We start from the raw sequence: 24,260 nt of genomic DNA, 5'->3' as shown, positions 1-24,260 counted from the left end.
AACCGGCATACTTATGCTAAGTCTGCCCATAAGGCATAAGTATGCCGGGTCCGGCATAACTTTGCTAATTCCTTCACAAGTTTATGCCGATGGGGGCATAGCGAAATTTAAACTCTGCCTTGCGAATTTTTTTTAAAATTTTGACTGTGTGGGGGTTCGAACCTGAAACTCATGGGATTTAGCGAAGGGTAAAATTTAAAGATTTCAAATATGAGGGGCAAAATTTAAAGACCACCCCAAAAGAAGGGCAATTCTGCGAATTGCCCATTGTTTTTTAGAAGTAAATATCTTAGTAGGAGAAAAACAAGTTCATAAGTAAGCCTACTAAGTAGAATTTAGGCATAATACATAAACAGACCCCAAATTGGCCTCATATGGCAAGTATGCCTCTACCTTTGGGCGTGCACAATTAGGCACCCCAACTTGTCTTCACTTTGTCAGTTAAACACTCCAACTTATAAAATGATCATCTACACACCTCCAAAATTTATGTGTCACGTCAGCATTTGTGTGACCGTGTTCAACTTTATACAAGTTGAGGTGTCTGCTTGTGCACATCCAAAATTAGAGGGCATACTTATCAACTGAGGCTAAGTTTAAGGGTTTGTTTATGTATAATTCCTACAATTTATGTGGCATCTTTTGAATTTTGAGAGTTAAATAATTTTTTTACATTTACCATGGTTTTTTCATATACTATCATTTTGAATTGTCAATTATTGCGACTTGTATTACTTTTAAATAGATAAATTGTTATTTTAAAATATTTAAAGATTACACATCTCAATTCATAGTTAAAAAAAAAAAAAAAAAAAATTGACTCTCGAAGTATGAACCAAACCACATAAATTGGGACAGATGAAGTAGTTACGTTTCATTCTATAGTCAATGGTCAGTTGTCAAAACCTATAAACCTGGTCTGGCGGTTGGAGATAATAACTATTTTCAAGAATATTGTTTTTTCTTCTATCCATTTTTCAGTCTCAAATTTTGGTTTATTAATGAAATTTCAAAGATATGAGATATTGCGTCATGGGGAAACATGTCAGGTGTGTGATGATACTATTTCTATTGGTGGTCTTTTTGAAGGGAATTTATGGGATTAGATTTGAGATAGACAGAGAAGAATGTTTGTCTCACAATGTTCATCTTGAAGGTGACACTATTCATGTATCATTTGTTGTCATCCAAGCTGACACTCCCTGGCATTCTGCTAATGAGGGTGCTGTTGATCTTATGGTACTTTTTTTCCACTTTTTGTTCTTCTTTGTATTCTACTTTTCTTCTGAAATTGGGATGTGTTTACCCAAAGGCTAATTCAGGATTTATAGTCAGTGAGTTGAACCCGTAGAATTCGCCCTAAATTCGCCTCTGTTTACTTTAGTTATTGGCTTACCCTTTTCCTTTTTCTGTGTATGGTGTGTTCGGTGAAAATGTTTTTCAATTTTTTCATGTTCGGTTGGTCAAATTCTTACGAAAACATCTTCTCTAGAAAGTTTCTTCAAAATGAGAAAAATGACTTCCCTGACGGAAGTAGGGAAAATAAGTTCCATAAGTGGCATTCCACATTGATTGTGCCTTCCGCATCCTCCAACACTCCTCTTCATCACCTTCACCTCCGTAGCTCCAATCCCCACCAGCCCACACCCCTACCCCCACCTCCCACCTCCCATAATATTTGTCTAGATTATATACAAATGCTTTTAAGATAATATTTTTTTCTTCTGTACCGAACGCTAGAAAATATGTAAGAAACTCTTATTTTCCTGGCAAACGTTTTCCTTCCTACCGAACACACCCTTAATCTTCTTTTTGGGGGCTTCCTTTTCTAGCATTTCTTTTGTTCAGATGGTTCTTAATTGATTCATAACAAAGCTTGAAGCTTTTCTAAAATATTACTTATAAACAGACAGAAATTTGTCCATTTTTCTTGCTCTTGCCTGATTGCCCATAAGGACGACTGAGTAGTTGAGACATGGAAAAATATGGGGATCCTAGAGTTCGAATTATTGTTACAACATTGATAGCTAAATTTACCGGATACATCTGCTTGTGAACTATAGCAGGTTGTCCAATGAATTAGTCGAGTCACACACAAGCTGATCAAACACCACTTCTAGTTTTGAGCATGTTGGATCAAATAGAGTTAAAAGTGGTGGATGGAGAAGAACGAATGGTATTGAAGAAGCTTGTTTGTAACAACAAAAATGGAGGGCTTTTAGGTCATGTAGAGGGTAAATTTTGTAAGTGGTTTATTAAAACCTCAAGTATTTTGTTGCGATGGTCTTAACATTATGTATCAAGTACTTTGGCTGCCAATAAATAGAATTTTACAGAATAGAGATTAGAGAACCAACATACTTTTATCTGATATTCTGAATTTTGAGTATTAAGTTACAATCTCAATATAGGAAACATAAACAAGAAAATCTGTTGTCAAGACCATTTTTTAGCATCTATTATTATGTGGCAAGTCCTTTAAACAACTGAAACGTATTTGTATTTTATCGTTTGTTGATTTCATTCGTACTAGCCAAAGAAGAGGATCATCCTCTTTCAAGGCGTAAATCTCCAAATCTATAGGAAGTGCTAAAAGATACAGGAGCCTTCTATGTACAACACTTAGTTCAAGTGTCTAAATGAAAAAATCGTGCAGTTTGAGGGGTTGTCTATGTGAAACTCTATACTGTAGTGTATAGAACTTAAACTTTGTTTGTTAATCAGTAAGAATAAATGATAATTCATGTTGGTTGGTGGTTGTTAGAGAGCATGTAGATTCTGGTTTCTTCTATCTAACTTTGAACTGTTTGTTCCTTTTTAGTCATTTTACCACTATTAATGAATGTTCCAATTCTCTTATAATTTTCAGATAACTGGGCCATCTGGTGAGCAGATTCATGGTTTCCGCGACAAGACTAGTGAAAAATACGAGTTTATCGCTAACAGGAAAGGCCTTTACCAGTTTTGCTTCACCAATAAGTCTCCTTATCATGAAACCTTAGATTTTGATGTGCAAGTTGTACATTACACATACTATGACCAACATGCAAAGGATGGTAATAACTATTCTTTTTTCTGTTTTGGTTTTCCTTTTTCTTTTCTTCGATTCTGTTATTGTACTAACAGGAATATTTTCGACTAAATGCCAACAGAGCACTTTGATCCATTGCTGGAACAGATATCAAAGTTAGAAGCAGCACTTTACAACATACAGTTTGAACAGCATTGGCTCGAAGCGCAGACTGATCGCCAGGCATTATGTATGATTTTCTTATGATTTATCACTGCTTCACTTCCATTTTTTCCCTCCTTAACCTCTGGCCTTGTCTATAGTTGTTGGATAATGTTAGAGTCCCACATTAGTTGAAGGGTATGGCCTGTTGTCTCTTTATGGAAAATCCCCACTTCATGAAGTAGTCGGATTTGAGTTATGCCCAAGGTCTATTTTCTTTTCACAGAAACAAAACCAAGTCATCTCTATTTAAGCAAGCAGCTAGCGCTTCAGTAACGGGTTTCGAGAGAACCCAATAGCTTTTTGGTCCAAACCTCGTATTTGTATTAAAAGTCCATTGAATATGTACAAATTATTAATTTAGGACCCATTAACTTTAAAAGACTAGAACACCGAACCCATAAACTTTAGATTCTAGCTCCATCTCTATCCCTATTTTTAGGTTATCCAATATTGTGCCCGCAGCCACAAACAGAGACTAAAGCAAGTGTTGGATTCAAAGTTGGTGTTAGAGATTACAAATTGACTTATGTACTCCTAATTACTTAAGCATCATCCTTCCCTTAGACTCCTTACCTTGTTCAAACTTGGACTCGGTAAGAATATCTTTTTTGGTAGTACAAAGGGAGAATTAGCCCAAAAATTGGGTGGGGTCAAGACATTGTCAGGGTCCGGCGGCTTACTCAAGTGCCCCCGAAATGCGCGAAATAGTCGCAATTATGTTATTCGCGCTTCAAATATCCAATGCTGGAGGTGTGGGAGGAATGGATATGGTGTTATGGTTGAGGGTGTCCGGGGCGTGCCGGGGGGAGGGGGGATAGCTATCTCCTTATATGGTCTTGGACAGTCATTATCTCATGATCTAACTTTTCGAGCGGAGTCCATTTTCTTCACAGCTAAGAAGCATCTGTCCTCTTTAGGGAATGTCGTGTATAGCCTTCATATGAAAGTAGTAAATAGCACAAGGAAAGGGATATGATCACCTATATCCAAAAGGAAAAAGAAAGAAAAGAAGATGCTATTATTAGTGTCAAACGTAACTCATCTTGGGATTAACTATCTCCTTGCTTGGAAATGCAGTGAATGAAGGTATGAGCCAAAGAGCAATCACCAAGGCACTTCTTGAATCAGTAACCCTTGTTGGTGTCAGCTTCCTTCAGGTCTTCCTCCTGCAACGACTTTTCGAAAAGAAGCTTCATACAGTTAGAGTTTAGACTGCATTAACGGAGCTAGCCTTCAGACGTGGGTGGAACTTCACTCTCTTTTACAAGAGCTGCCAAAGCACCTTCTCTTTTCAGCAGAAAAAGAATCAAGTGACACGTAGTTAACATCAGTTACCACGTTTAAAACCCAAATAATCTCTTTTCTGGCCGATAAGCAGCATGCAACTTGGATTCTTCATCAGCTTGTGTGATGAAACAGGGAGATTTTGTTGTTCCCTGTAGAGTTCTTGGTTTTCAGTTCCAACATTTGAAAAACCGATTTAATTGGTTTGATTTTCTTTTAGAGGAAAATTGACCCAAACTTAACCATGAACATCCCTAGTTGAACGTATTAAGCTTTTACAATTTCTTTCAATTTTGTTGTTCTCTGATAGGTTTTATTTTTGCAGCATAACATCACTGACTTCAATAGGTTGTATTTGATTTAATTAGCTAAAGAGATCTGGATTTAGTAAAGTTATGTTCAAAATTTCACTTTCCACTTCACGGTTGTGCCTAATTTGATTATTTACATTGGGAGATTAACACGAATAATCAATTTCAATGAAAATCATTATTGGTAATTAACATAATTGTGAAAAGTTCAGGCTCATAACATCGCTACAACCCATAACTTGATTAATGAGTTGCAGATTATGTTTCAAGTAGCAGCATTAGGTATTGTATTTTTCAGTCAGAGACGGATCCAACAGTGTCCTCACAGTGATTCCTCACAGGTTTGAAGGAACTCAATGTGTCAAGATCGAATCCTATATATATGTTTGAAAAACAACTACAAAATACAAATAGATATACGTTTCAAAACTCACTCTCGACTCAAAGCATACAGTTTTTCAATTTTGAATTCTACATTGATTTCATTGAGAATGCATACATCTTGGACGTCTGTATTGCTTCAGATATCCGCGTCCATTGAAAGAAAATGTCAATCAAGAAATATCAACACGTAACAAGTAAAAATGACGAACAACAATAACTACCCTCCCTAGCCTTGGCTAGAAAATGGGAAGATAGCGACTAATAGTAGCAATAATAAACTCGAGACATTAGAAAGTATTAAGCACAGATAACGCAATATGTTCTGGTAGCAAAAAGCTGTAATTTCAATTATTTTAGAAGTGAAGCAGTTTTATTCCACCAGGACCCATCACAGCTTTGACTACAGCTCCAGTCTTCTGGAACACTTCTATAACATATGGTTTCAAAAAAGTTATACTTTCCATTGCAGTGTCTAAGAGCAAAGAGCGAACAGAGTTCATCAATCGGCAGCACTGGACCGCATACAGCAGAGCCATTTCTTCTGAAAAAGCAACATGTCCACAAGGTTATTGTCTGGAATTAATGAATCTAATGCAAGCATACTCTTGATAAACACATGGCAAGGTTGTGTATAACTTTAAGCAGTGGCAAAGACAGAAATTTCGCTAAGGGTGCTCAAGGTTAAACAAATATTGTATAAAAAGTAATTTTTGAATTATACACGCAGTATGATTTTCAGATGAAGGGTGTTCAGCTGGCCACCATTCACTCTATGTGGCTATGTCCTTGAGTACAAGCAAAGATCCTAATGTATAACCGATCTTGTTCACTCTCGGCAATAGTCTCTCAGATGACTAGAAGCATATAACCATGGAAAGCGAGCTCCTATCTCATTAACGGATAGACGAACACAATTAATTCCCGGAGAACTTTCAGAATGACAAGTGAACTTAATGCACAATTTAAAGGAGAATATGCTTCTACATGGAGTTTATTGGTTTCACCCACAAGTGAAAAGGAGTTCCTTTGCCCCCTTATAAGAGACTCCTTGAGTGCTTTATATATTGTGAACTTGCTCTATGTCCATGTATGCTGGTTTATAATATTGCATTAGATAGAGATGGTATATGCATAGCAGTGTATGTTCAGATTACACCAAAAGGTATACAATAGCTGGCAAAATGCAAAAAAGTACAAATACCTAAGTGTAATGCTCCTAGAAACACATATAAGAAAACATCACATTGTATCAACCATATCCAACACATCTTTAGAGGAAACAGACCTTGCTCCCAACTGCACCAGAAAGTTAGCTCATGGGGTGAAAATTGTCGAAAAACATATATGGAGACAACAATGCACTCCTTGAACCAATGTGGGACATTCTAAAGCCCCATGCATGCCCTAGGCTAGAAATTTGGAGTGTGAACAATGTAATATGGGGCCCAACATTGGGTAAACTGAGAATAAGGACGAGTTTGATCTGATACCATATTGAGCAAATGGATCTTGGGCCTAACTCAACGACCAAAAGGTTAGCCATGCAATGAAGGGTTGTCCAAGATAAGATAACAACCTACTCCCTAGACCAAACTGAGATGCTCTAACATCATCAGATAAGGATTATAAGACATACCCTTGACAAATTTATCTTACTTTAAAATGACATTAAATGTGAGATACCAACATAATTTAAAGGGAAACTAATGTGATATTTCCCTTGAGAACACAATGCCTTTAAATATCACGTTAGTGTAGATACAACATTCATGAAATGATTTCCTCGAACCATCACAAGGTGGGCATGGATGACATAAACTGGTAGCCATAGTCCATAGAGTCAGCCAGAACTTACGGATTGAGGCTTCCCAAGAGTTGCTGTATGCTTGTAGTTACTCTTTGGTGGCGAGTCTGCCTTGCCACCAGACCTTTTCTCGTTTCTAGCTTTGTTAAAGATGACTGTGAACCCCTCAGCTGAAGCTGGGTCATTGACATCCCACTCACCAAACTTTGGAAGTGGACGACCTGCTTCCTATAGTGATTAACATATAACTATAAGATCTTGCAAGTCTATGTCAAAATAAAAAAAGAAAAGATGAAAATGCATCTGATAGGTACTTTAATTCTCGATTAAACCATCAAAGTCAAACAAATTGAATCAGCCAGACAGAGAAAAGAAGCATAATTCCTGATTATTGATTTAGCAGCGGGTGTGAGATGCTACATGGTAATAATACTTTTGACAAGCAGTTTTGCTACTTCACAATAAAATAGATGTACATTTGAATTACAATGATGATTTCACGAAGAATTAACACTGTGTGCACGTATAAGGTTGTAGTATTATGTATCAGGGTTTTCGTTTGTTAGCCAATATTACCAACAAAAACTCTGGTGCAATGAATTACTGAGAAGAAAATGACTACATCAAAGCCACAACTGTAAATTATGGAAGCTTAACGCCAAAGGAAATTGCCAATTTTACAACTGAAACGTTTTCCAAATATTATGAAATATATGGAGTGTTTTGAACAGGAAAATAGAAACTGAACAACATCTAATCATTTTTGAAAAGTCACAATTATTTTTACATATTTCGTTTTCTTTTCTCAGTGAACTAATACGAGTCCAGGAAAAGTGCATTTCCTGCTTAACTGTCCAGCTTCCAATCATGTGTTCATAGCAAATTATGGTCTCCTAGGTAACTTATTTACATATGTAGAAGTATAATACTGCTAATACTGACAAAGAAAAATAACAAGTCACAATAATACTATATGCCCAGTTGTCTCTCATCACAGAGTGATACAGACACTGATGATTTGATACTAAAAATAGTATGGTGCTGCGTAATTATTTTGGAAACCATAATTATGTAGGCCATCAAGACTTAACTGTAAGAAAAGTTAGATTTGCATGAGGTAAGAAGAGGGAAAGATTTTGGTTAGAAAAACTAGAGGGACTCTGACAGCACAACTACTCTTAAGATGAATATAATAGCTCACATCGAATCATACTGAACTCGTTTATCATAATCATCAATTAATCACTGCAATTATCATAGGCATCTTGATCACATAGCAATCCTAAGTATTCCGCCATTGCAACAATCATATTATAATTCTATTTCTCATATCTTCGTCTAACGTACGAACCAGAAGTCATTTCTTTTCCATCCTTCTACCTTAGTACATGCATATAGAATCTTTACCGGACTTCAATGCATTGATCTTGCTGAACTTCATTAGATGATTGATATACAAGCCGCATAGAGGAGCACTTCAAGTACATTAATAGCTCAAGCCACTATGCCTCGATCACAAATTTTATTTTATTCTTTGAACAGGTCAAAGGGTACCTCGATCACAAATTAATTAGGTCAGTTTTATGAATCTCTATATACGCTCTATGCTCTTTGTGGCCATTTCATTCCAATCCTCAATAATTGTATTCTAAAACAAAAATAAGGTTCTCTAAATGTCACAATTAGTATTTAAATACAGATAATAATACCTTCAACACCATTTGACGTAGGAGCTTATCACATGCTGATGCAGGCGCTTATTCCATATTGATGCGAGCTTATCTTTTATCATCCTTATCTTTATTACCTTATCTAGATATATGAGTTGTTGTTCTTATCTTTTAGTAGAATTTAGTCCCACATTGGTGAATGAACATTTTTCCTTAACATTTGCAAACCTATATGAAGGCCCTTCAGCCTTAATGTAAACCATCTTGTTTTGGAGTTATAAACTTTTCATATAAAGCTTAGTGCTTTAGTTTGTTTCTTTTAGAGTGTGTTTCCTCTTAGAAAGTAATTGAGTTATCCTTGGAATTAGCCAACCAAGGTGGCCTCTTTATCGGTATCATGTCATTTTGGGGTTCTCAAGCTCGCCAACATTGGCAAACCCCCGACGTTCCGGTGTCACCATTGTTGGTCTCGAATATCTAACCAAACAAAATGAATACTCAACAAGGAACCTTTTTTTAATACAAAAAGGTCTTAAAGGTACAAATAAGAATCAATAACAATGAGCTACTTTATTCCATGAAATAGGCAGATATATCCTAAAAAGTCATGATAAAGTTATATATATAGGAACCATAAAATTTGCACAAAATAACCTAGAGCAACACCTGATATAACAGGAAAAAAATCAACAATTCATTGTGAAAGTACAAAACGACATGCTACGACATGCTCACAATGAAACTCAAAAAACACAAATATTTCTTAACCTCATAAGGAATACAAACACACACAATATTTATGCACAAGGAGTATAGGTAAGTCAACGTTGAACAAAATATGGTTACCGATTTATTGTACTGCAAAATACCAATCATACTAAATTAAATTGGTAAGGTAATGGTACAGTATTTTTAGAAAACCAAAAAACAAAATTACCTAACGGAAATTTTCAATACCATATCATTTTCTCTATTGCACCATACCGAATTAATTAAACTATTGGAAATTTTCAATACCATATCATTTTCTGTACTGCACCCTACCGAATTAATTTGGCATGATAATGGTATAGTATTTTTGAAAATCAAAACCAAAGTTTTCAATACCGCATGCCCACCCGTATACACACACATACACATACTGAGAGAGAATTGAGAATCATACCGCCATGGATTTGGTGTTTGGAAATAAAGAAACTCTTTTCGAAAACTTTTTAAGTTTGTTGTGAATGCTATGATATGATTGATTTGATTGTATATGTTTTTTTTTTTTTAATCAATTTTCTTTTTCAGAAGGGAAAAAGGAAAAAAGGGAGAGCCGTTTCCCAAGAAAAGGGAGAAAAAAAAAAGAGAGAGAAATTAAATTCTCTCTCTTTTTTCTCTTTCGTGAACTCTACCAACTGAAATATGGGAATGGAATCAAACAGAAAAAGGAACAATGAGGAGAGATAGAGATGTAACTCCTGGCTTCCACGTGGCCCATTGATTCCCGCCCCGCCCATCATTATAGACGCTGGAGAACACATGTAAAAAAAAAAAAAAACTTGAATTGAAAGCGATTAATAAAAATACTTTATCATATATATTGTAGTGCTCAGTCTTTCATTGAGAGATTTATTGTGTAGTAAAATCCCTCATTTTTTTTTTTATTTAATTACCACTAAGTTGTCCTTGGTGGTTTATTTGATTAATATAATATAAATAAATAATATACAGTTCAAAAGAAAAGCAGCAACAAAAAGAAAATAAGAAAGCCTAACAAATGCTTTCCTAATTCTAAACACAGGCATCGACCACGTGTTTATACTCATTTTGTTCTGCCTCTTTAAATCTGAGAATCTCCCATGCACTATTAACAGTGAACTTTCCAGTGCTTGTAGCCATCCACCAGGGCCTGTCCCAATATTCATGAAGTTGCTTAATTTGAATCTCTGTTTTAATACGATCCACTATGTCTAAAGAGAAATTCTGCTGCACTAGATCATCCTTCCATCTTCCTTCCCCCGTCATCTTTGCCACTTCCTCTAATTCTTAGAAACTCGAACTAGAATATATTTTGATTGAACACTTAAATGTATGATAATTATTCTTATTAGATACTTTGGACTCAAAATTTGAAAAATAACTTTTGTAGCGCTTGTTACGTAAATAAGTTAAATACTTAAAATATGTTATCTTCTTGAATTATACACATTAATCTTAATAAGCCGTAAAACCTCATTGATGTTGATGTGTATAATTGAAAGAACCAGCTTATTTTATGTGATTAACTTATCTATGTAATAGACGCTCATTGAAGAAGCCAACTCGTTGATTTGATTTTGTATTTTTTTAGTCAATTTTTCTTTTTTCATAAGAGAAAAAAGAAAAAAAAGGGAGACCGTTCTCAAGAAAAGGGAGAGAAAAAAAGAGAGAGAAATTAAATTCTCTCCCTTTTTTTTTCCTTTTTCTCTTTCTTGGACTCTACAACTGAAATATGGAAATGGAATCAAACATAAAAGGGAAAACTGAAATATGGCCCCGTTGATTCTCGCCTCGCCAATCATCAATTTTCACTCTCATTTATGAACTTTTTTGAGATAATGGTCAAAAATACATTTGAATCATTATTTTTTCGCAAGTTTCACATCCTAACTATCGGGTGTTTTCTTGTCCTATCTAAACTATCACCACCACCAACAACAACATATCCAGTGAAATTTCACAAATTGGTGTCTTGGGAGGATAGAGCAGTTGCAGAGCTAGGAATTTTGTCAAGGGTGTTCGAATTCATATAATCTATATCTTAAGGGTATTAAATATGTAATATATGTCTGTAATACGTAATAATCGACATGTCTACGCGATATAATTTTTCGGGTTGAACACCCTTACCGGGCTGTGGCTCCGCCACTGGGATAGAGTGTCCAGTTCACACCCCTACTTGAACTATCACCATCTGTGTATTAAACCACACCTAATGAGTAGAAGTGATAGTTCAGTTATAAAAAGAAAACAACTGATAGTTGGGTTAATCAGGTTTGAGGTGTTTTAATACATATATGATGATAATTCAGGTAGAAAAAGGTAACACCTGATACTTGAGATGTGAAATTCAGGAAAAAATGATAGTTCAGGTGAGTTTTTGACCATTAAGTCAACTTTTTCTTCTCAGTAGAATATATCGACAACCCTTTAAACTTCATAGTAAATTTCTTATTTAGATACTCAAACTACGATATATTTTGATTAAACACTTGGAATATATGATAAAGTGTTCCAATTAGAACGCTTTCAACTCAACATTTTGATAGAAATCTCAAACACCTATTATATACATAAGTTAAACACTTAAATATGTGTAGAACCTTATTGATATTGATGTGTATAATTGAAGGAGACTACGTATTTTACACAAAATTCAAAAGTTTATACAGAAAAAAAAAACTTTGCTTTCACCATACTGCACCGTATAATTTTCGAAAGAACAGATTTGATTGAAATCCCTCCCTTAAAAAAAAATTCCGCCACCGACTTTTGGCCTTTATCTATATTATATGAAATGTCTTATATAAGATTGCAGCAGTAATGCAATATTAATCCGTTATCGTCCAGCGGTTAGGATATCTGGCTTTCACCCAGGAGACCCGGGTTCGATTCCCGATAACGGAATACCTTTTTGTTTTAAAATTAAATTCTTTTTCGATGTGAAAAAGAAAACTGCTTTTTTTTTTTTGTGCAACATATTTGATATATTCATATAATTGTTCACTTTATTCAACTATTTACTTCCGTTTGCGTGTAATTAATCTCTTGTATATTATAAACTAAGGAAATTTACAAAGAGAAAATTGTATTATGAACAAAATAAAAACTCAACCATGACTCTATCCGTAGAAATATTCATGAATAAACTCAAGTGCTTACACTTAATACGTAGTGAAAGAAAACGAAAAATAAATGAGAAGAAAACAGGAGAGAAAAAAGAAAAAAAAAGTACATAAAATGCAAATTTACCGGTTATTTTTCTCATACATTATACAATCAAATAATGTGCATGCCAAAAACACAAATTAATTAATTCAAACACATACCAAACCAACAATAATCAAAACAAATGTTATCAACCAACCACCATTGACACTCATAATCATACCTCCATTACTATTTGCCACCGTGGCATCCACGTCACCTGTACCGTCGTCCATGTCATCGCCGGAGCTAGGCTCCGGTGCAGTATCCTCAGAATTAATAGATTGTACATTAAATAATTCACTTGGTTGCAAAACTTTATCAATTTTGTAAACTGCTAATGGCTCCTCATCTAATAAAGTTCCAGTAATTTTTGCAGTCACAATATTAGTCTCCAATTTTACATTATCTCCATCAGTTTGTACAGAAAAATCATACTTATTATTTTTTCCCTTTGTTGTTGCCATGGTATTTATATTTCTATTTTTGGACCTTAACATACCTAAAGAATGGTAATCTGGAATACCATGGTATAAAAGTAAAGAAGTTTGTCCATTTTTTGTTAAATTCTTATACTTAGGTAAAAAACTGTTAACGACTTTATCAATCGGGCAAAAAACTGTTAGACCATTTTCCATAAGATCAGTAAAAGTTTTAGTAATTTTTGTATTTTGTAAAAGTTTCGCGAATTCTTTGCAGCCTTTTTTGGACATTAAATCGATTAAATCAATCTCTGCTGGAGGAGCAACCGGAGCTTCAGCAGCGGAAGATGTGAGGATGTTGCTGAGTTGTATGACAGAGATGTTGTAAGGGATTTCTTGAATGGATTTGACGAAACTGGCTGAGAAATGACCATCGTTGTCTTCTGTAGCGAACCCAACTTTTTTACCTTTCATGTTGGTAATGTTGACGTACCCCGAGGTTCCAGGAGCCTCACCTGCACAAACAGATTCGGAATTTTAAGTTAATGGATTCAAAATTTGGCCTTAATTAATTGAACACATGAGTTATAAAGTAGTATACTAATATTTGTAGCTTTAAGCTAAACGAAGTAGGTTCAATTAAACTTTAGGGAACAAAAGCAACCCACTTCTTTAGTAATTCGTTCAAACAACTCAAGTTTAATAGGCTGAGTTATTTATATGGTTGTTGACTTGACATGACGGATTGAACCCGAAATGATCCAGCAAACTGTTGGGTGAAAACGATCATCAAACTGTTGGGTGAAAACGATTCAAATAATGTAACCAAAGTCAAAATGCAACCCAAAATTGTAGAGATAGAGGATAATGTAGATTTTTTATAATATTAGCAAATAATTAATGAGAAAAAAAATCACATTTAATTTGAAAAGGCAAAATAAAAAAAGATTGAAGGTTGGGTCATATTCAGCGAGTTGAATTATAACCCCTTACTTGACCTTTTGGACGGACGTTTAGTAGAAGTGCACATTAATTAGCCATTTTTCAACTCTAATAATTAAAAAACATTCATTGTCACAGGTTGCGCCAATGAATTTGAGACTCCACAACAATGACTATTTTTCAATAACACGAGACTGTTATTGAAAAAATAATTATTACTTCTAGACTCACCTGTGGCTTGGAAAAGGGTGGCAGTGAGGGCTGTTCCCTTAGTAATCCTATGAAGTTGCTTGGAACCAAAGTAATCTGCAAAAACATGGAGAGACAAGACATTCTTGAGAGTGTAAATGGACATGTGTTTATCAAGAAGGTCATCCATAGCAGCATTATCCACCGCGCAAACAGTAATAGTCTGCCTTCGGTTGATCTCAGAAGCTAAGTGAGTAAGGGTTAAGTAGCGGTTAAAGGTTGAGAATTCGCGGTGTTTAGCGAGTATTTGAGTGATGTTGTGGGCGGAGGTGGTGGTGGTGATGACGAAACATAGTAGGAGTAATAGAGAAATAGAGGATTTCGCCACCGAGAGAGGCATTTTCCGGTGATAGATTGGTGGTGTTTTGTGTTTGAAGAGAAGAGTGGAAAATATAAGAGATATATGAGTCTTTTGCAAACTAGGGGTTTATATATAGATGCCTTTTGGAAGGTGTTAGGGGTTTATATATTATGGAATTAGTTGTGTGATCAATTACTATTAATTTATATTCACTTATGGTGCAATAATTTTTTTATACTATCGATATAATGTGAAAAAGTGGGGCATTTTTCTTGTTACTTTTTAAAGTTCAGAAGGATGAATGTTGTTAGGGGAGTGCAGAATAGATGGACCAACAGGAGACAGAAGAAGGAACTATGTCGAGCCTTGAGCTGAAGACGCTCTAAGAATAACTTCAAGTCGAAAACATACTAAATTAACGAGGGTTTTCAAGCTTATTAGAGAATTTAATTAACATGCTATAAGAAGTTACGTTGTTAGCATATTTTTCATGTTACTATTGGGGTAGCTACATGTAATTACTTCTTAAAATGTAATTTTTTTTGTATTATCAGTGTGAATAAACTAAACTCGGAGTTTAAATTGGTGCACAGATGACAAATTTTATTTTGTATGATTAGGTTAAATTAATTTGCAAATGATGTAACTAGCTATGCTAAGCAATATTAATTTGGTGACCTATTATAACAAGTTAAAATGCGTTAATATTGTTTTTGGAAAAAAAAAATTACAATCAATGTACACAGACTAAAAATTTAAATGTTATAGTAGCGAGTTTCAAAACTTCGTTATTGGTTTTTACATGAAATATAATACTTAAAATATACAAATTAGTCAAATTTTGGAATGATCTCCAAACATTTAAAAGCGTATAAATTAGTAATTGGTTTTGCCTTCTGACTAGTTCGTTTTAAAAAAAAAGTACAAATTAAACATTTATGTAATGAACTTTTTATTATTCAATAATTTCAAAATAAAAACTTTGATTTAAATACTTGAAAGTTTCATTTTTCAGAAACTAGGAAAAATATAGATAATTCAAATTGAAATCTGTATGAAGTAGCTAGCTAGTCATTAGTCAATTGTTGTGTCAAACTGAATATAGATTATTATCGACACATTGTGTTCCTTCCGAGGAAAATAAAACATGGATTCCATATCCACGTTCTAATTATTTATTCTAATGTGTTTTCTTGAAATTTGCTTCTGATTTCTAGTTGTCTCTATCGAGGATAAACTACTCTTCATTAAAATCTCAAACTTCCCAGCAAATTAATTAAGTCAAGACTGTACTTGCATAAAAAGGGATTTTAAGATTTAGAGTCAAAAGACAACTTAAAATGATCAAAATTAAAATGATCAAAAACTAGTTGAGTTGAATAATAAGGATAATATTTACTGTACCAGTTTTATAAAGGCGAGAGAATAGTTAATCACAACTTTATAAGGCCAGTAAAAATAAAACATTTCGCAAATCACAAGGGAAAGTTTAGACCTTTTCCCTAATATATTTTAATCTTTTTTGTATATATATAAATGATTTGAGTCGAATATAGACCCATATAGGAAGAAAATGGATAAACATGACCATTTTATAATTTGAACAAAAGAAAATAACCTTACAAATATTTTTTATATGTTATTTTCAGATTTCTTATGCGAAAAAATAAAAATCTTTTGTAAAAAGACAAAATCCTCAGTAATTTAATTTCCCTCTGGAAAAGTATATAGTGTTAGTAGGCAACATATCACCTATTGCTAACTTTTCTTTTCTCTTAATTTTATTTTTTTAATAATGTGGATGGTGAATTAGCCCAATCATCGGTAGATCTAATGTCTTTTTCATGATTTGCATGCAAGTAGTTATGTCGCTGGTCATTATTTAGAGGCGTTAGTAAGTAGTATTACAAATGATGACAAAGCAGAAAAATATTTATAAATTTCAAATTGATGGTTATGTGAAAATGACTTTTCATAGAAATTTTTGCTTATAAGATATATGCATATAAATGAAATAGAGTTGTTATTTTAAAATCAGTCAACATAGATGATAATGTGAACTATTCTTATGACACATAAACATTATTAACTAACTAATTAATTCTCGCCCATCTTTGGCTCCCCTGCCGTTAGGAGAATAATGTTGAACCTTTATGGCCTCGTTCTAACATTCTTTTTTTATTTTCTTTTTCTATTGTGAATTTTCTTATCATTGATTTTATTCATTTGATCATATCTAATTCGTCTTAACCAAGCAAGTAGATTCCGAGTGAGTTGGGTACCAGCAGTGTGAGAGGGTGTCGAGGGGTGCGGGGTGTGGTGGGTTGTTGGGGGTGGGGCAGACCATCAACTAGCAAAGAGTTGCCCCACCTTTTCTAAGGACAATATTGTTGGTCTTATTTCTTTATTCAAGTTATTAGGTTGGTTTTGTTAGAGTAATTGGTAGAAGCATTTTATTTATCACCTTAATTTTGAAGTTAAACATTACTTGGCCATAAGGACATTTAATTAATGAAGTTGAATATTGCATGCTCCTTTCACACTACCTACTAATTAAACATTTTTATGTACACAATCATGAATATTAATCCCTAAAGTTGAAACTAAAAAATCTTCTTTTCTTTTCTCATAGATCAAACTAAAAAGATGTTGATGGAGACCTTGACTTTGTTATTGTTTAGTTTCTAATTTGTTGAAAGGATGCAATTCTTATAGGTAAAAGTATATCACTGATAGTATATAGAACCACATTGCAGTATGACATTTAGGTTCTATTGGACAGCTTTTAATATCAAAATGGCTCTAATTAATGCTATTTTATGGTCGATCTTAAAAATTATCTTTTTTTACAAAACTGAATATAATTTCCCGAACACCAAGACTTATAGTCTAAATGTATTGGTGAGAGTCTTTCACATAATAGGTGTGAGTTCGATTCCCACTACATTTTTCCCTTCTCTTCACTTTCCTTCCGGTTTAATATTTCTTATGTTTCATTTGGTGGTTTTTCCAGAGATCGCCATTAGTTTTTTTGTCAAATTAGGTGGAGTGGAAAAGATTAAAACTATTTTCATCTTGAATCTAGCACCCTCACAGTTAGGTACTATCCTCATATTTACATGCCTTACTTTTGTTTTTTATTTTTATTTTGTATGTTATAAGTACCTCTAATTTAAAAATATAAAATTCAAAATCTTCTTTAGGATGGAACAGTAAAGAATAATTAAAAAGTCGTATATGAGGGAGAAAGTAGATTTTTGTCCGAAAAGAGTACGTGGGCCAGGTCTGGCCCATTACACATCAAGCAGATCTATCAATTTATGGGCCTTATTGTCTTAGTAGTAAGGCCGAAAGCCCTAAACCATAAGTTTTGAGAAGAAATTGTACGAATGTCCTTTAATTGGACTGGTCTTTAGTTTTTGCCCTTCAAATGGGCTGATCTTTAATTGTTGCCATTTAGCAATTGAACTTATGTTTAGTAAGGCATAAGTAGTCATGTCATAATGAGCGCGCTATGAGATATTATGATGCGAAAATATGGCTACTCTAAAGCTCAATACCCAATACCCGACAAAAAACCACTACAAATTTGAGTCTTAAGTGCCAATAGGTCGTAATGATTAAGAAGCCCATGAAGACGAGAAACTTTGGGCTACTCTAAAAGCTCAATACCCAATACCCGAACAAGTGGAAAACAAGTCTTTTGTTGAAAATTAAAAATTATTTAAAAGTATAGAACCACATTGCACTCTGACATTGAGTCTAATACTATTTTATGTTAGGTAGTAAAATTTGAAGAGAAAAATTATTTCTTTTAAAAAAGTGAATATAATTTTCCGAACCACCGAACTCATAATCTAATGGTATTGGTGAGAGTCTTTCACGTAAAAGATGTGAGTTCGATTGCCACTACACTTTCCCCTTTTCTTCACTTTCCTCCGTTTTAATATTCCTGATGTTTCATTTTATGTTTTTTTCAGAGATTGTCGTTAGTTTTTTGCCAAATTAGGTGGAATGGGAAAGATTAAAACTATTTTCATCTTGAATCTAGCACCCTCGCAAGATACTATTCCTATATTGACATGTCTTACCTTCATTTTTTAATTTAATTTTGTATGTTATAAGTACCTTTAATTTAAAATCAAATTCAGAAATCTTCTTTAGGACGAAACAATTTTTTTGAAAAAAAAAAATCGTATATGAGGGAGAAAATAGATTTTAGTCCGCAAAGGGTACGTGGAACAGGCCTGGCCCATTATATACCAAATAGATATAGGGTCATTTGAACGATGCATATAGGTCTATCCTTTCAAAATCGTGGTTTTTTGTCGGGTATCGACCCGAGCCGGGCCCGCCATGGAAAAATAGTCATTTTTTTTTTATTTTTATTTTTTTTAACTTTTAAAAACCAAACTTTTAGCAACTTTTGAAAATCAATTTATACAAACTTGCCAACATCAAAAGCAAATACGACTCATAAACGTGCTCGAATTTTTAAGAATAGAATTACCCCGAAGCTCATAACATATCATAACTTAGCCATATCTAAGACATGCCAAAAGGAAGGTAAGCTTTACATACCTCATTCGCTTCCTAAGCTAATCCAAACTTAAGTCTCGGGCTCTCCAAAACAATAACGTCATTAGACACCAAACATTAGTCATAGGCACTTAGGAATTCAATTCTTCCACTTTATTTACGAAATTTGGGCAAATTTCCCTATAAATTCAACAACTCCGAGAATTCAACTCGTCATCAACAACAATACCAACAACCATACTAACAACATCAACAATTAATTCAAAACAACCCAACCATTTTGAACCCTTCCAATTTCAATGGAAACAACAATACATTTTTTTTCCAAATTCATAAACTATAATATTTTAACCATAATATTTCCAACTTCAAAGTACTTCATAAACATTTCATATGGTGTTTGTCCCATATTTCCATCACCCATTTTATAACCCATAAATTTAACACAAATAGGTGAATTCATACCTTTCCCTCGAAAAATTTAATTTAGAACTTAAGCCACAAAGCCTCAATACGAGGAGAAAAAAATTAAATTATACCTCGGTTTTAGGTTAAAAGTCACACAAATAATGTTTTTGGTCTGATTTTTTTGGCTGAAAAATGAGGGGTTAAGCCCTTTATATTTTCGTAGTTACAACTACTTTCAAAAAATTACAATAAAACTTTTACAATTTATTCTAATCTTTTAACTTTTCATTATATTAAATACAATCTTTCATATCCCTAAAATATCTCTCTAATTAAATACATTATATAAAAAGTATAGGGTCATTTGAACTCTCTTTGGTCTTTAATTTTTGTCCTAAAAACTTACCTTATCAATCAAAAGGTGCTCTAATTTTCAATTTCATGTAAGCCTCTCCGCTTTCCATTTTTTTTTTTTAAATATTTGACTGAGTGGGGGTTCGAACCCAGAACCCATAAATTTTAGGTGAAGGCCAAAATTTAAAGATTTCAAATTTGAGGGGAAAAAATTAAAGGGAAAGTCACACAAATACAAGATTTAAAATAGGAATTTTCAGAAGTTACAACTACTTAAAAATACAAATTTTTCAATCTTTTAACTTTTATATACTCTCCTATATTCAAAATGTCTCTCACCTAAAAACTTACCTTATCAATCAAAAGGTGCTCTAATTTTCAATTTCATGTCCTCTCCGTTCCATATTCATTTCCTCAAGTAGTTTTTTTATATACATATTCAAAGCTTTTGCTTTTGATTTTTTTTTCTAAGCATGTGTTACCACTTTTTCACACTATTTTTGTTTCTAAGGGCAAATACTAAAAATGTATATGGTATATTCAAATTGGTAAGTGTAATTGAAAAGATGGTAATAAAATATTTATAGGTATAATAGTAAGAATCAGTATATTTAAGTTTTACCATGTATATGGTATATTCAAATTGGTAGGTTTAATTGAAAAGATGAGAATCAGTATATTTAAGATAGTATATATAGTATATAATATAATAATATCATGTATATGGTATATTCAAATTGGTAAGTGTAATTGAAAAGATGATAATAACATATTTGTGGGTATAACAATAGGAATTAATATATTTAAGTTTGTGTATTATATACAGTATATAACATAATAATACCTTCTGTATAATATATATGTAGTACACGGTATTACAATATACCTTATAGAAGATGGAGTGTATAAGCAAATTCTATCATCTGTTAATGGAGGTTTTATAGGGTTTGATGATAATATTTTCTTATTGATAGGTAGTTGTAGGGACAAATTACTTAAATTTAGGAAAAGATATAAACTATCAAATTTAATTACCTTATTTATAGGAAAATTATCATATCTAAAGATTTTCTCCTTTACTCATTTATAGGGTATATATGGTAGATTCTGTAAATTAGAAAATAGTTGTAGATTACATAATTTAATACTTATTTGCTAGTAATTGGGTAATTTCCCCAAAATTAAAGACCGGTGCCTTTGAAGGAAATTGAGCACAAAAAAAATGATAGGGGTATAAATTATGGGCCTAATTGTCTTATTAAAGCCCAATAATAAAAGTTTGAAGCTCGTAATAATGCATTTTTTTTGCCCGGATTGCCCTTCTTTTGGGGTGGTCTTTAAATTTTGCCCCTCATATTTGTAGTCTTTAAATTATACCCCTCATATTTCTGGTCTTTAATTTTTGCCTTCGCGTTGCAACCCGAGCGTTCACGCAAATCGAGGTTACGGGTTCGAACCCTCGCTCAAGCATAAATTAAAAAAAAAAAATTGCATGGCAAGGTTTGGGTCGCTTGTATGCCGGACCCGGCATATACTTGTTAAGGAATTACCAAAGTTATACCGGACCCGGCATACTCATGCCTTATGTAAATGGACTTGGCATAAGTATGCGGGTCCAAGATAACTTTGGTAAATCCTTAACAAGTTTATGCGGGTCCCAGATACTTATGGGCAAACTTTTAACGTTAAGTTAAACCTTAACTAAAAGTCTTTTCCTAGTTATGCCTTATGGGGCAAACTTTTAGTTGTTGGCAAACTTTTAATTAGAACAACTAAAAGTATGCCCCATAAGGCATAACTAAAGTATGCCCCGTAAGACAGAACTTTTCTTTAAGGCATAAATAAAAATTTGCCTTATAAGACAAAGTCTATATCTTAAGGAAAAGTTATGCCTTATGAGGCATACTTTTAGTTATGCCTTAACTAAAAATGCCTTGTAAGGCATAACTAGAAAAAGACTTTTAGTTAAGGCTTAACTAAAAGTTTGCCCATTAAAAGTTTACCCATAAGTATCTTTGGACCGCATAAACTTGTGAAGGAATTACCAAAGTTATGCTTTAGGACTAGGCATACTTATGCCAAGTCCTTCCATAAGGCATAAGTATGCGGTCCGCATAACTTGGTAATTCCTTCACAAGTTTATGTCGATGGGGAAGATAGCGAAATTTAAACTCTGTCTTGTGAATTTTTTTTAAAATTTTTGACTAAGTGGGGGGTTCGAACCTGGAACCCATGGGTTTTAGGCGAAGGGCAAAACTTAAAAATTTCAAATATGAGGGGCAAAATTTAAAGACCACCCCAAAAGAAGGGCAATTCTGCAAATTGCCCGTAATAATGATAAAAAAGACCATGAAGACAAGAATCTTTGGGCTACTCCAAAAGCTCAATACCCAATACCCGAACAAGTGGAGAACAAGGAAAACATATACAATTGCTGCTCAAAATTGAAAAAGATTACTTTCATTGAAAAAAAAATTTATTTAAATAAGGAAAAGGGTCAAAAATATCCCTCTACTTTGAAAAAAGGGCTAAAAATATCCTCCGAACTAATTTTGGGTCAAAAATACCCCTCGCGTCATTAAAGTTTTCAAATATATCCTTGTCTTAATGGAAATTCTCAAATCCCCCAAAATAACCCGGTTTTATTTTTTAAACCCGACCCAACTAAATAAAAAACCTACAATCCTATGATCCCCTTTAAACATGTAGACCAGGTTGAAAAAATGCGATCGTAGGATTGTAGGTTTTTATTTAGTTGGGTCCGGTTTAAATACTGGAGCGGATTTAAAAAATGAATCGGGTTATTTTGAGGGATTTGGGAATTTCCGTTAAGATAGGGGTATATTTGAAAACTTCAATGACGCGAGGGGTATTTTTGATCCAACATTAGTTTGGAGGATATATTTTAGAAAAGAGGGATATTTTTGACCTTTTTCCCTTTAAATAAGGCGATTACACGTTTTCAGATTTAATATTCTTTCTCTCCCTTTTACCAACAACAACAACAACAAAAAATTCAGTGTAGTCCCACAAGTGGATCTGGAGAGGGTAGGATGTACGCAGACCTTACCTCTACCTTTGTGGGATAGAAAGGTTGTTTCCTATATACCCTCGACTCAAAAGAAAATAGAAAACAAAATAGCAAGATATAAAATAAATGGAGCAACAGACAATAATACACATCAATTCTTTCCCTCCCCTTTTACCAATGTTGCAAAATTGGATGTAAAGAAAGAAGGTTCTATAAGATGACTTTTCTTTGCTTCTTTCACTGATAAAGAAACTACGCAGAAACAGTATTTTTTGTAATTAATTGGAAGTAACATTTTTGAGCTTTCAACCAATTTTAGAGCATATGAAACTTAAATCACGTCAAAACTGTAAGATTCGTTTGGTAGCTAGTTAGGAGGTAAGTTGTTCCATGTATTAAATCATGCATAAGCAATAAAATGTTTGGTAGCTGGTTAGAAGGTAAGTTATTTATCTTTAAAATTAATACGGTGTTTGGTTTGCAATTTAGGAACCCGCATAACTAATACTTGTATAAGTTATGAGAAAATCCATGTGTTATTTTATACAGGATAGAAGATGGAATAATTAATACATGAATAATTAAATCCTGCATAAATTAATCCCTACATAAAATAATATATACATTCATTACTAATACCTATATAACTCTAACCAGCTATACCAAACGACCCCTAACTTTTTTTAATTTAATTCGGGAATTCCCATCAACCAGCTTATGCAAATTTACATTATTAGATTACTTGAAAACCATTTAATAACTTGTTTTATTAGTTATGTAAACTATTACAACGGGCTAAATAATTAAATTGCCTTTAATAACACGCTCATAAAGAAGATGATATTTAACAAGCAATTGACATGGAAAAGTGAGATTCCAAGTGGATAGTCATGAGTCATGACCAAACACTCACTTAACTGCACTATATCACACAATTCATTTTAATATTGATCAACTAATTATTATAGGGTTCAGCGGAAGTAAACAATGGAAAAAGGTGTGAAGCACTAAACTGAAAAAATTATTAATAAAACTTTTTCCAGCTTCTAGGGAGAAATTAATTAATTATACACACTTTGTCATTTGTCAACATGGGCGAATCTAGCAAATATTTTAGGGATTCTTCTGAAATCAATTGTCCAGAAGAACCTATAAAATTATTGAGTTAATCCCATAGCCTATTTGCACAGTATCTTTAATTAAGGCGAATTCAACTTTTCAAAATCTTTGCGTCCGTAGCCAGTTAAGGGTTTTCAACATTAAAATTATTATTGTTGCAAATTTGAATAAGTGAGTCTTGAATTACAAATATGAAAATTGAGTACAAATTAAGGGGGTATTGTTGGAAAAGCTTGAAAATATTGTCATGGATAAA

At 33.4% G+C, this 24,260-nt stretch overlaps 3 protein-coding genes and 1 non-coding gene across 4 annotated transcripts; 2 read left to right on the top strand and 2 right to left on the bottom strand.

Annotated features, from left to right (window-relative positions):
* The first annotated feature begins 898 nt into the window (after positions 1-898).
* Positions 899-4,899, top strand: LOC132029288 (transmembrane emp24 domain-containing protein p24beta2-like). Its single transcript, XM_059418602.1, has 4 exons — positions 899-1,239; positions 2,870-3,056; positions 3,153-3,260; positions 4,313-4,899. The coding sequence occupies exons 1-4, from the start codon at positions 1,018-1,020 to the stop codon at positions 4,444-4,446; spliced, it is 651 nt and encodes a 216-aa protein (XP_059274585.1). The 5' UTR covers positions 899-1,017; the 3' UTR covers positions 4,447-4,899.
* A 365-nt stretch (positions 4,900-5,264) lies between these two features.
* Positions 5,265-10,042, bottom strand: LOC132029286 (protein NOI4-like). The gene is made up of 3 exons (XM_059418601.1): positions 9,854-10,042; positions 7,070-7,246; positions 5,265-5,755 (listed from the first exon to the last, which is right to left on the bottom strand). Exons 1-3 carry the CDS (start codon positions 9,857-9,859, stop codon positions 5,714-5,716), a joined length of 225 nt encoding a protein of 74 aa, XP_059274584.1. The 5' UTR covers positions 9,860-10,042; the 3' UTR covers positions 5,265-5,713.
* A 2,225-nt stretch (positions 10,043-12,267) lies between these two features.
* TRNAE-UUC (transfer RNA glutamic acid (anticodon UUC)) lies at positions 12,268-12,339 on the top strand. The gene has a single exon. It is a non-coding gene; the product is annotated as a tRNA-Glu (tRNA).
* Positions 12,340-12,513: 174 nt separating this feature from the next.
* On the bottom strand, positions 12,514-14,646 carry LOC132029285 (fasciclin-like arabinogalactan protein 2). Its single transcript, XM_059418600.1, has 2 exons — positions 14,235-14,646; positions 12,514-13,576 (listed from the first exon to the last, which is right to left on the bottom strand). The coding sequence occupies exons 1-2, from the start codon at positions 14,590-14,592 to the stop codon at positions 12,750-12,752; spliced, it is 1,185 nt and encodes a 394-aa protein (XP_059274583.1). The 5' UTR covers positions 14,593-14,646; the 3' UTR covers positions 12,514-12,749.
* Positions 14,647-24,260: the final 9,614 nt, after the last annotated feature.

The sequence above is a fragment of the Lycium ferocissimum genome, chromosome 9 (assembly GCF_029784015.1).
Source record: "Lycium ferocissimum isolate CSIRO_LF1 chromosome 9, AGI_CSIRO_Lferr_CH_V1, whole genome shotgun sequence".
Taxonomy (NCBI): domain Eukaryota; kingdom Viridiplantae; phylum Streptophyta; class Magnoliopsida; order Solanales; family Solanaceae; genus Lycium; species Lycium ferocissimum.
Note: the sequence above shows the minus strand (reverse complement) of the source record. Positions and strands in the feature narration are given on the sequence as shown.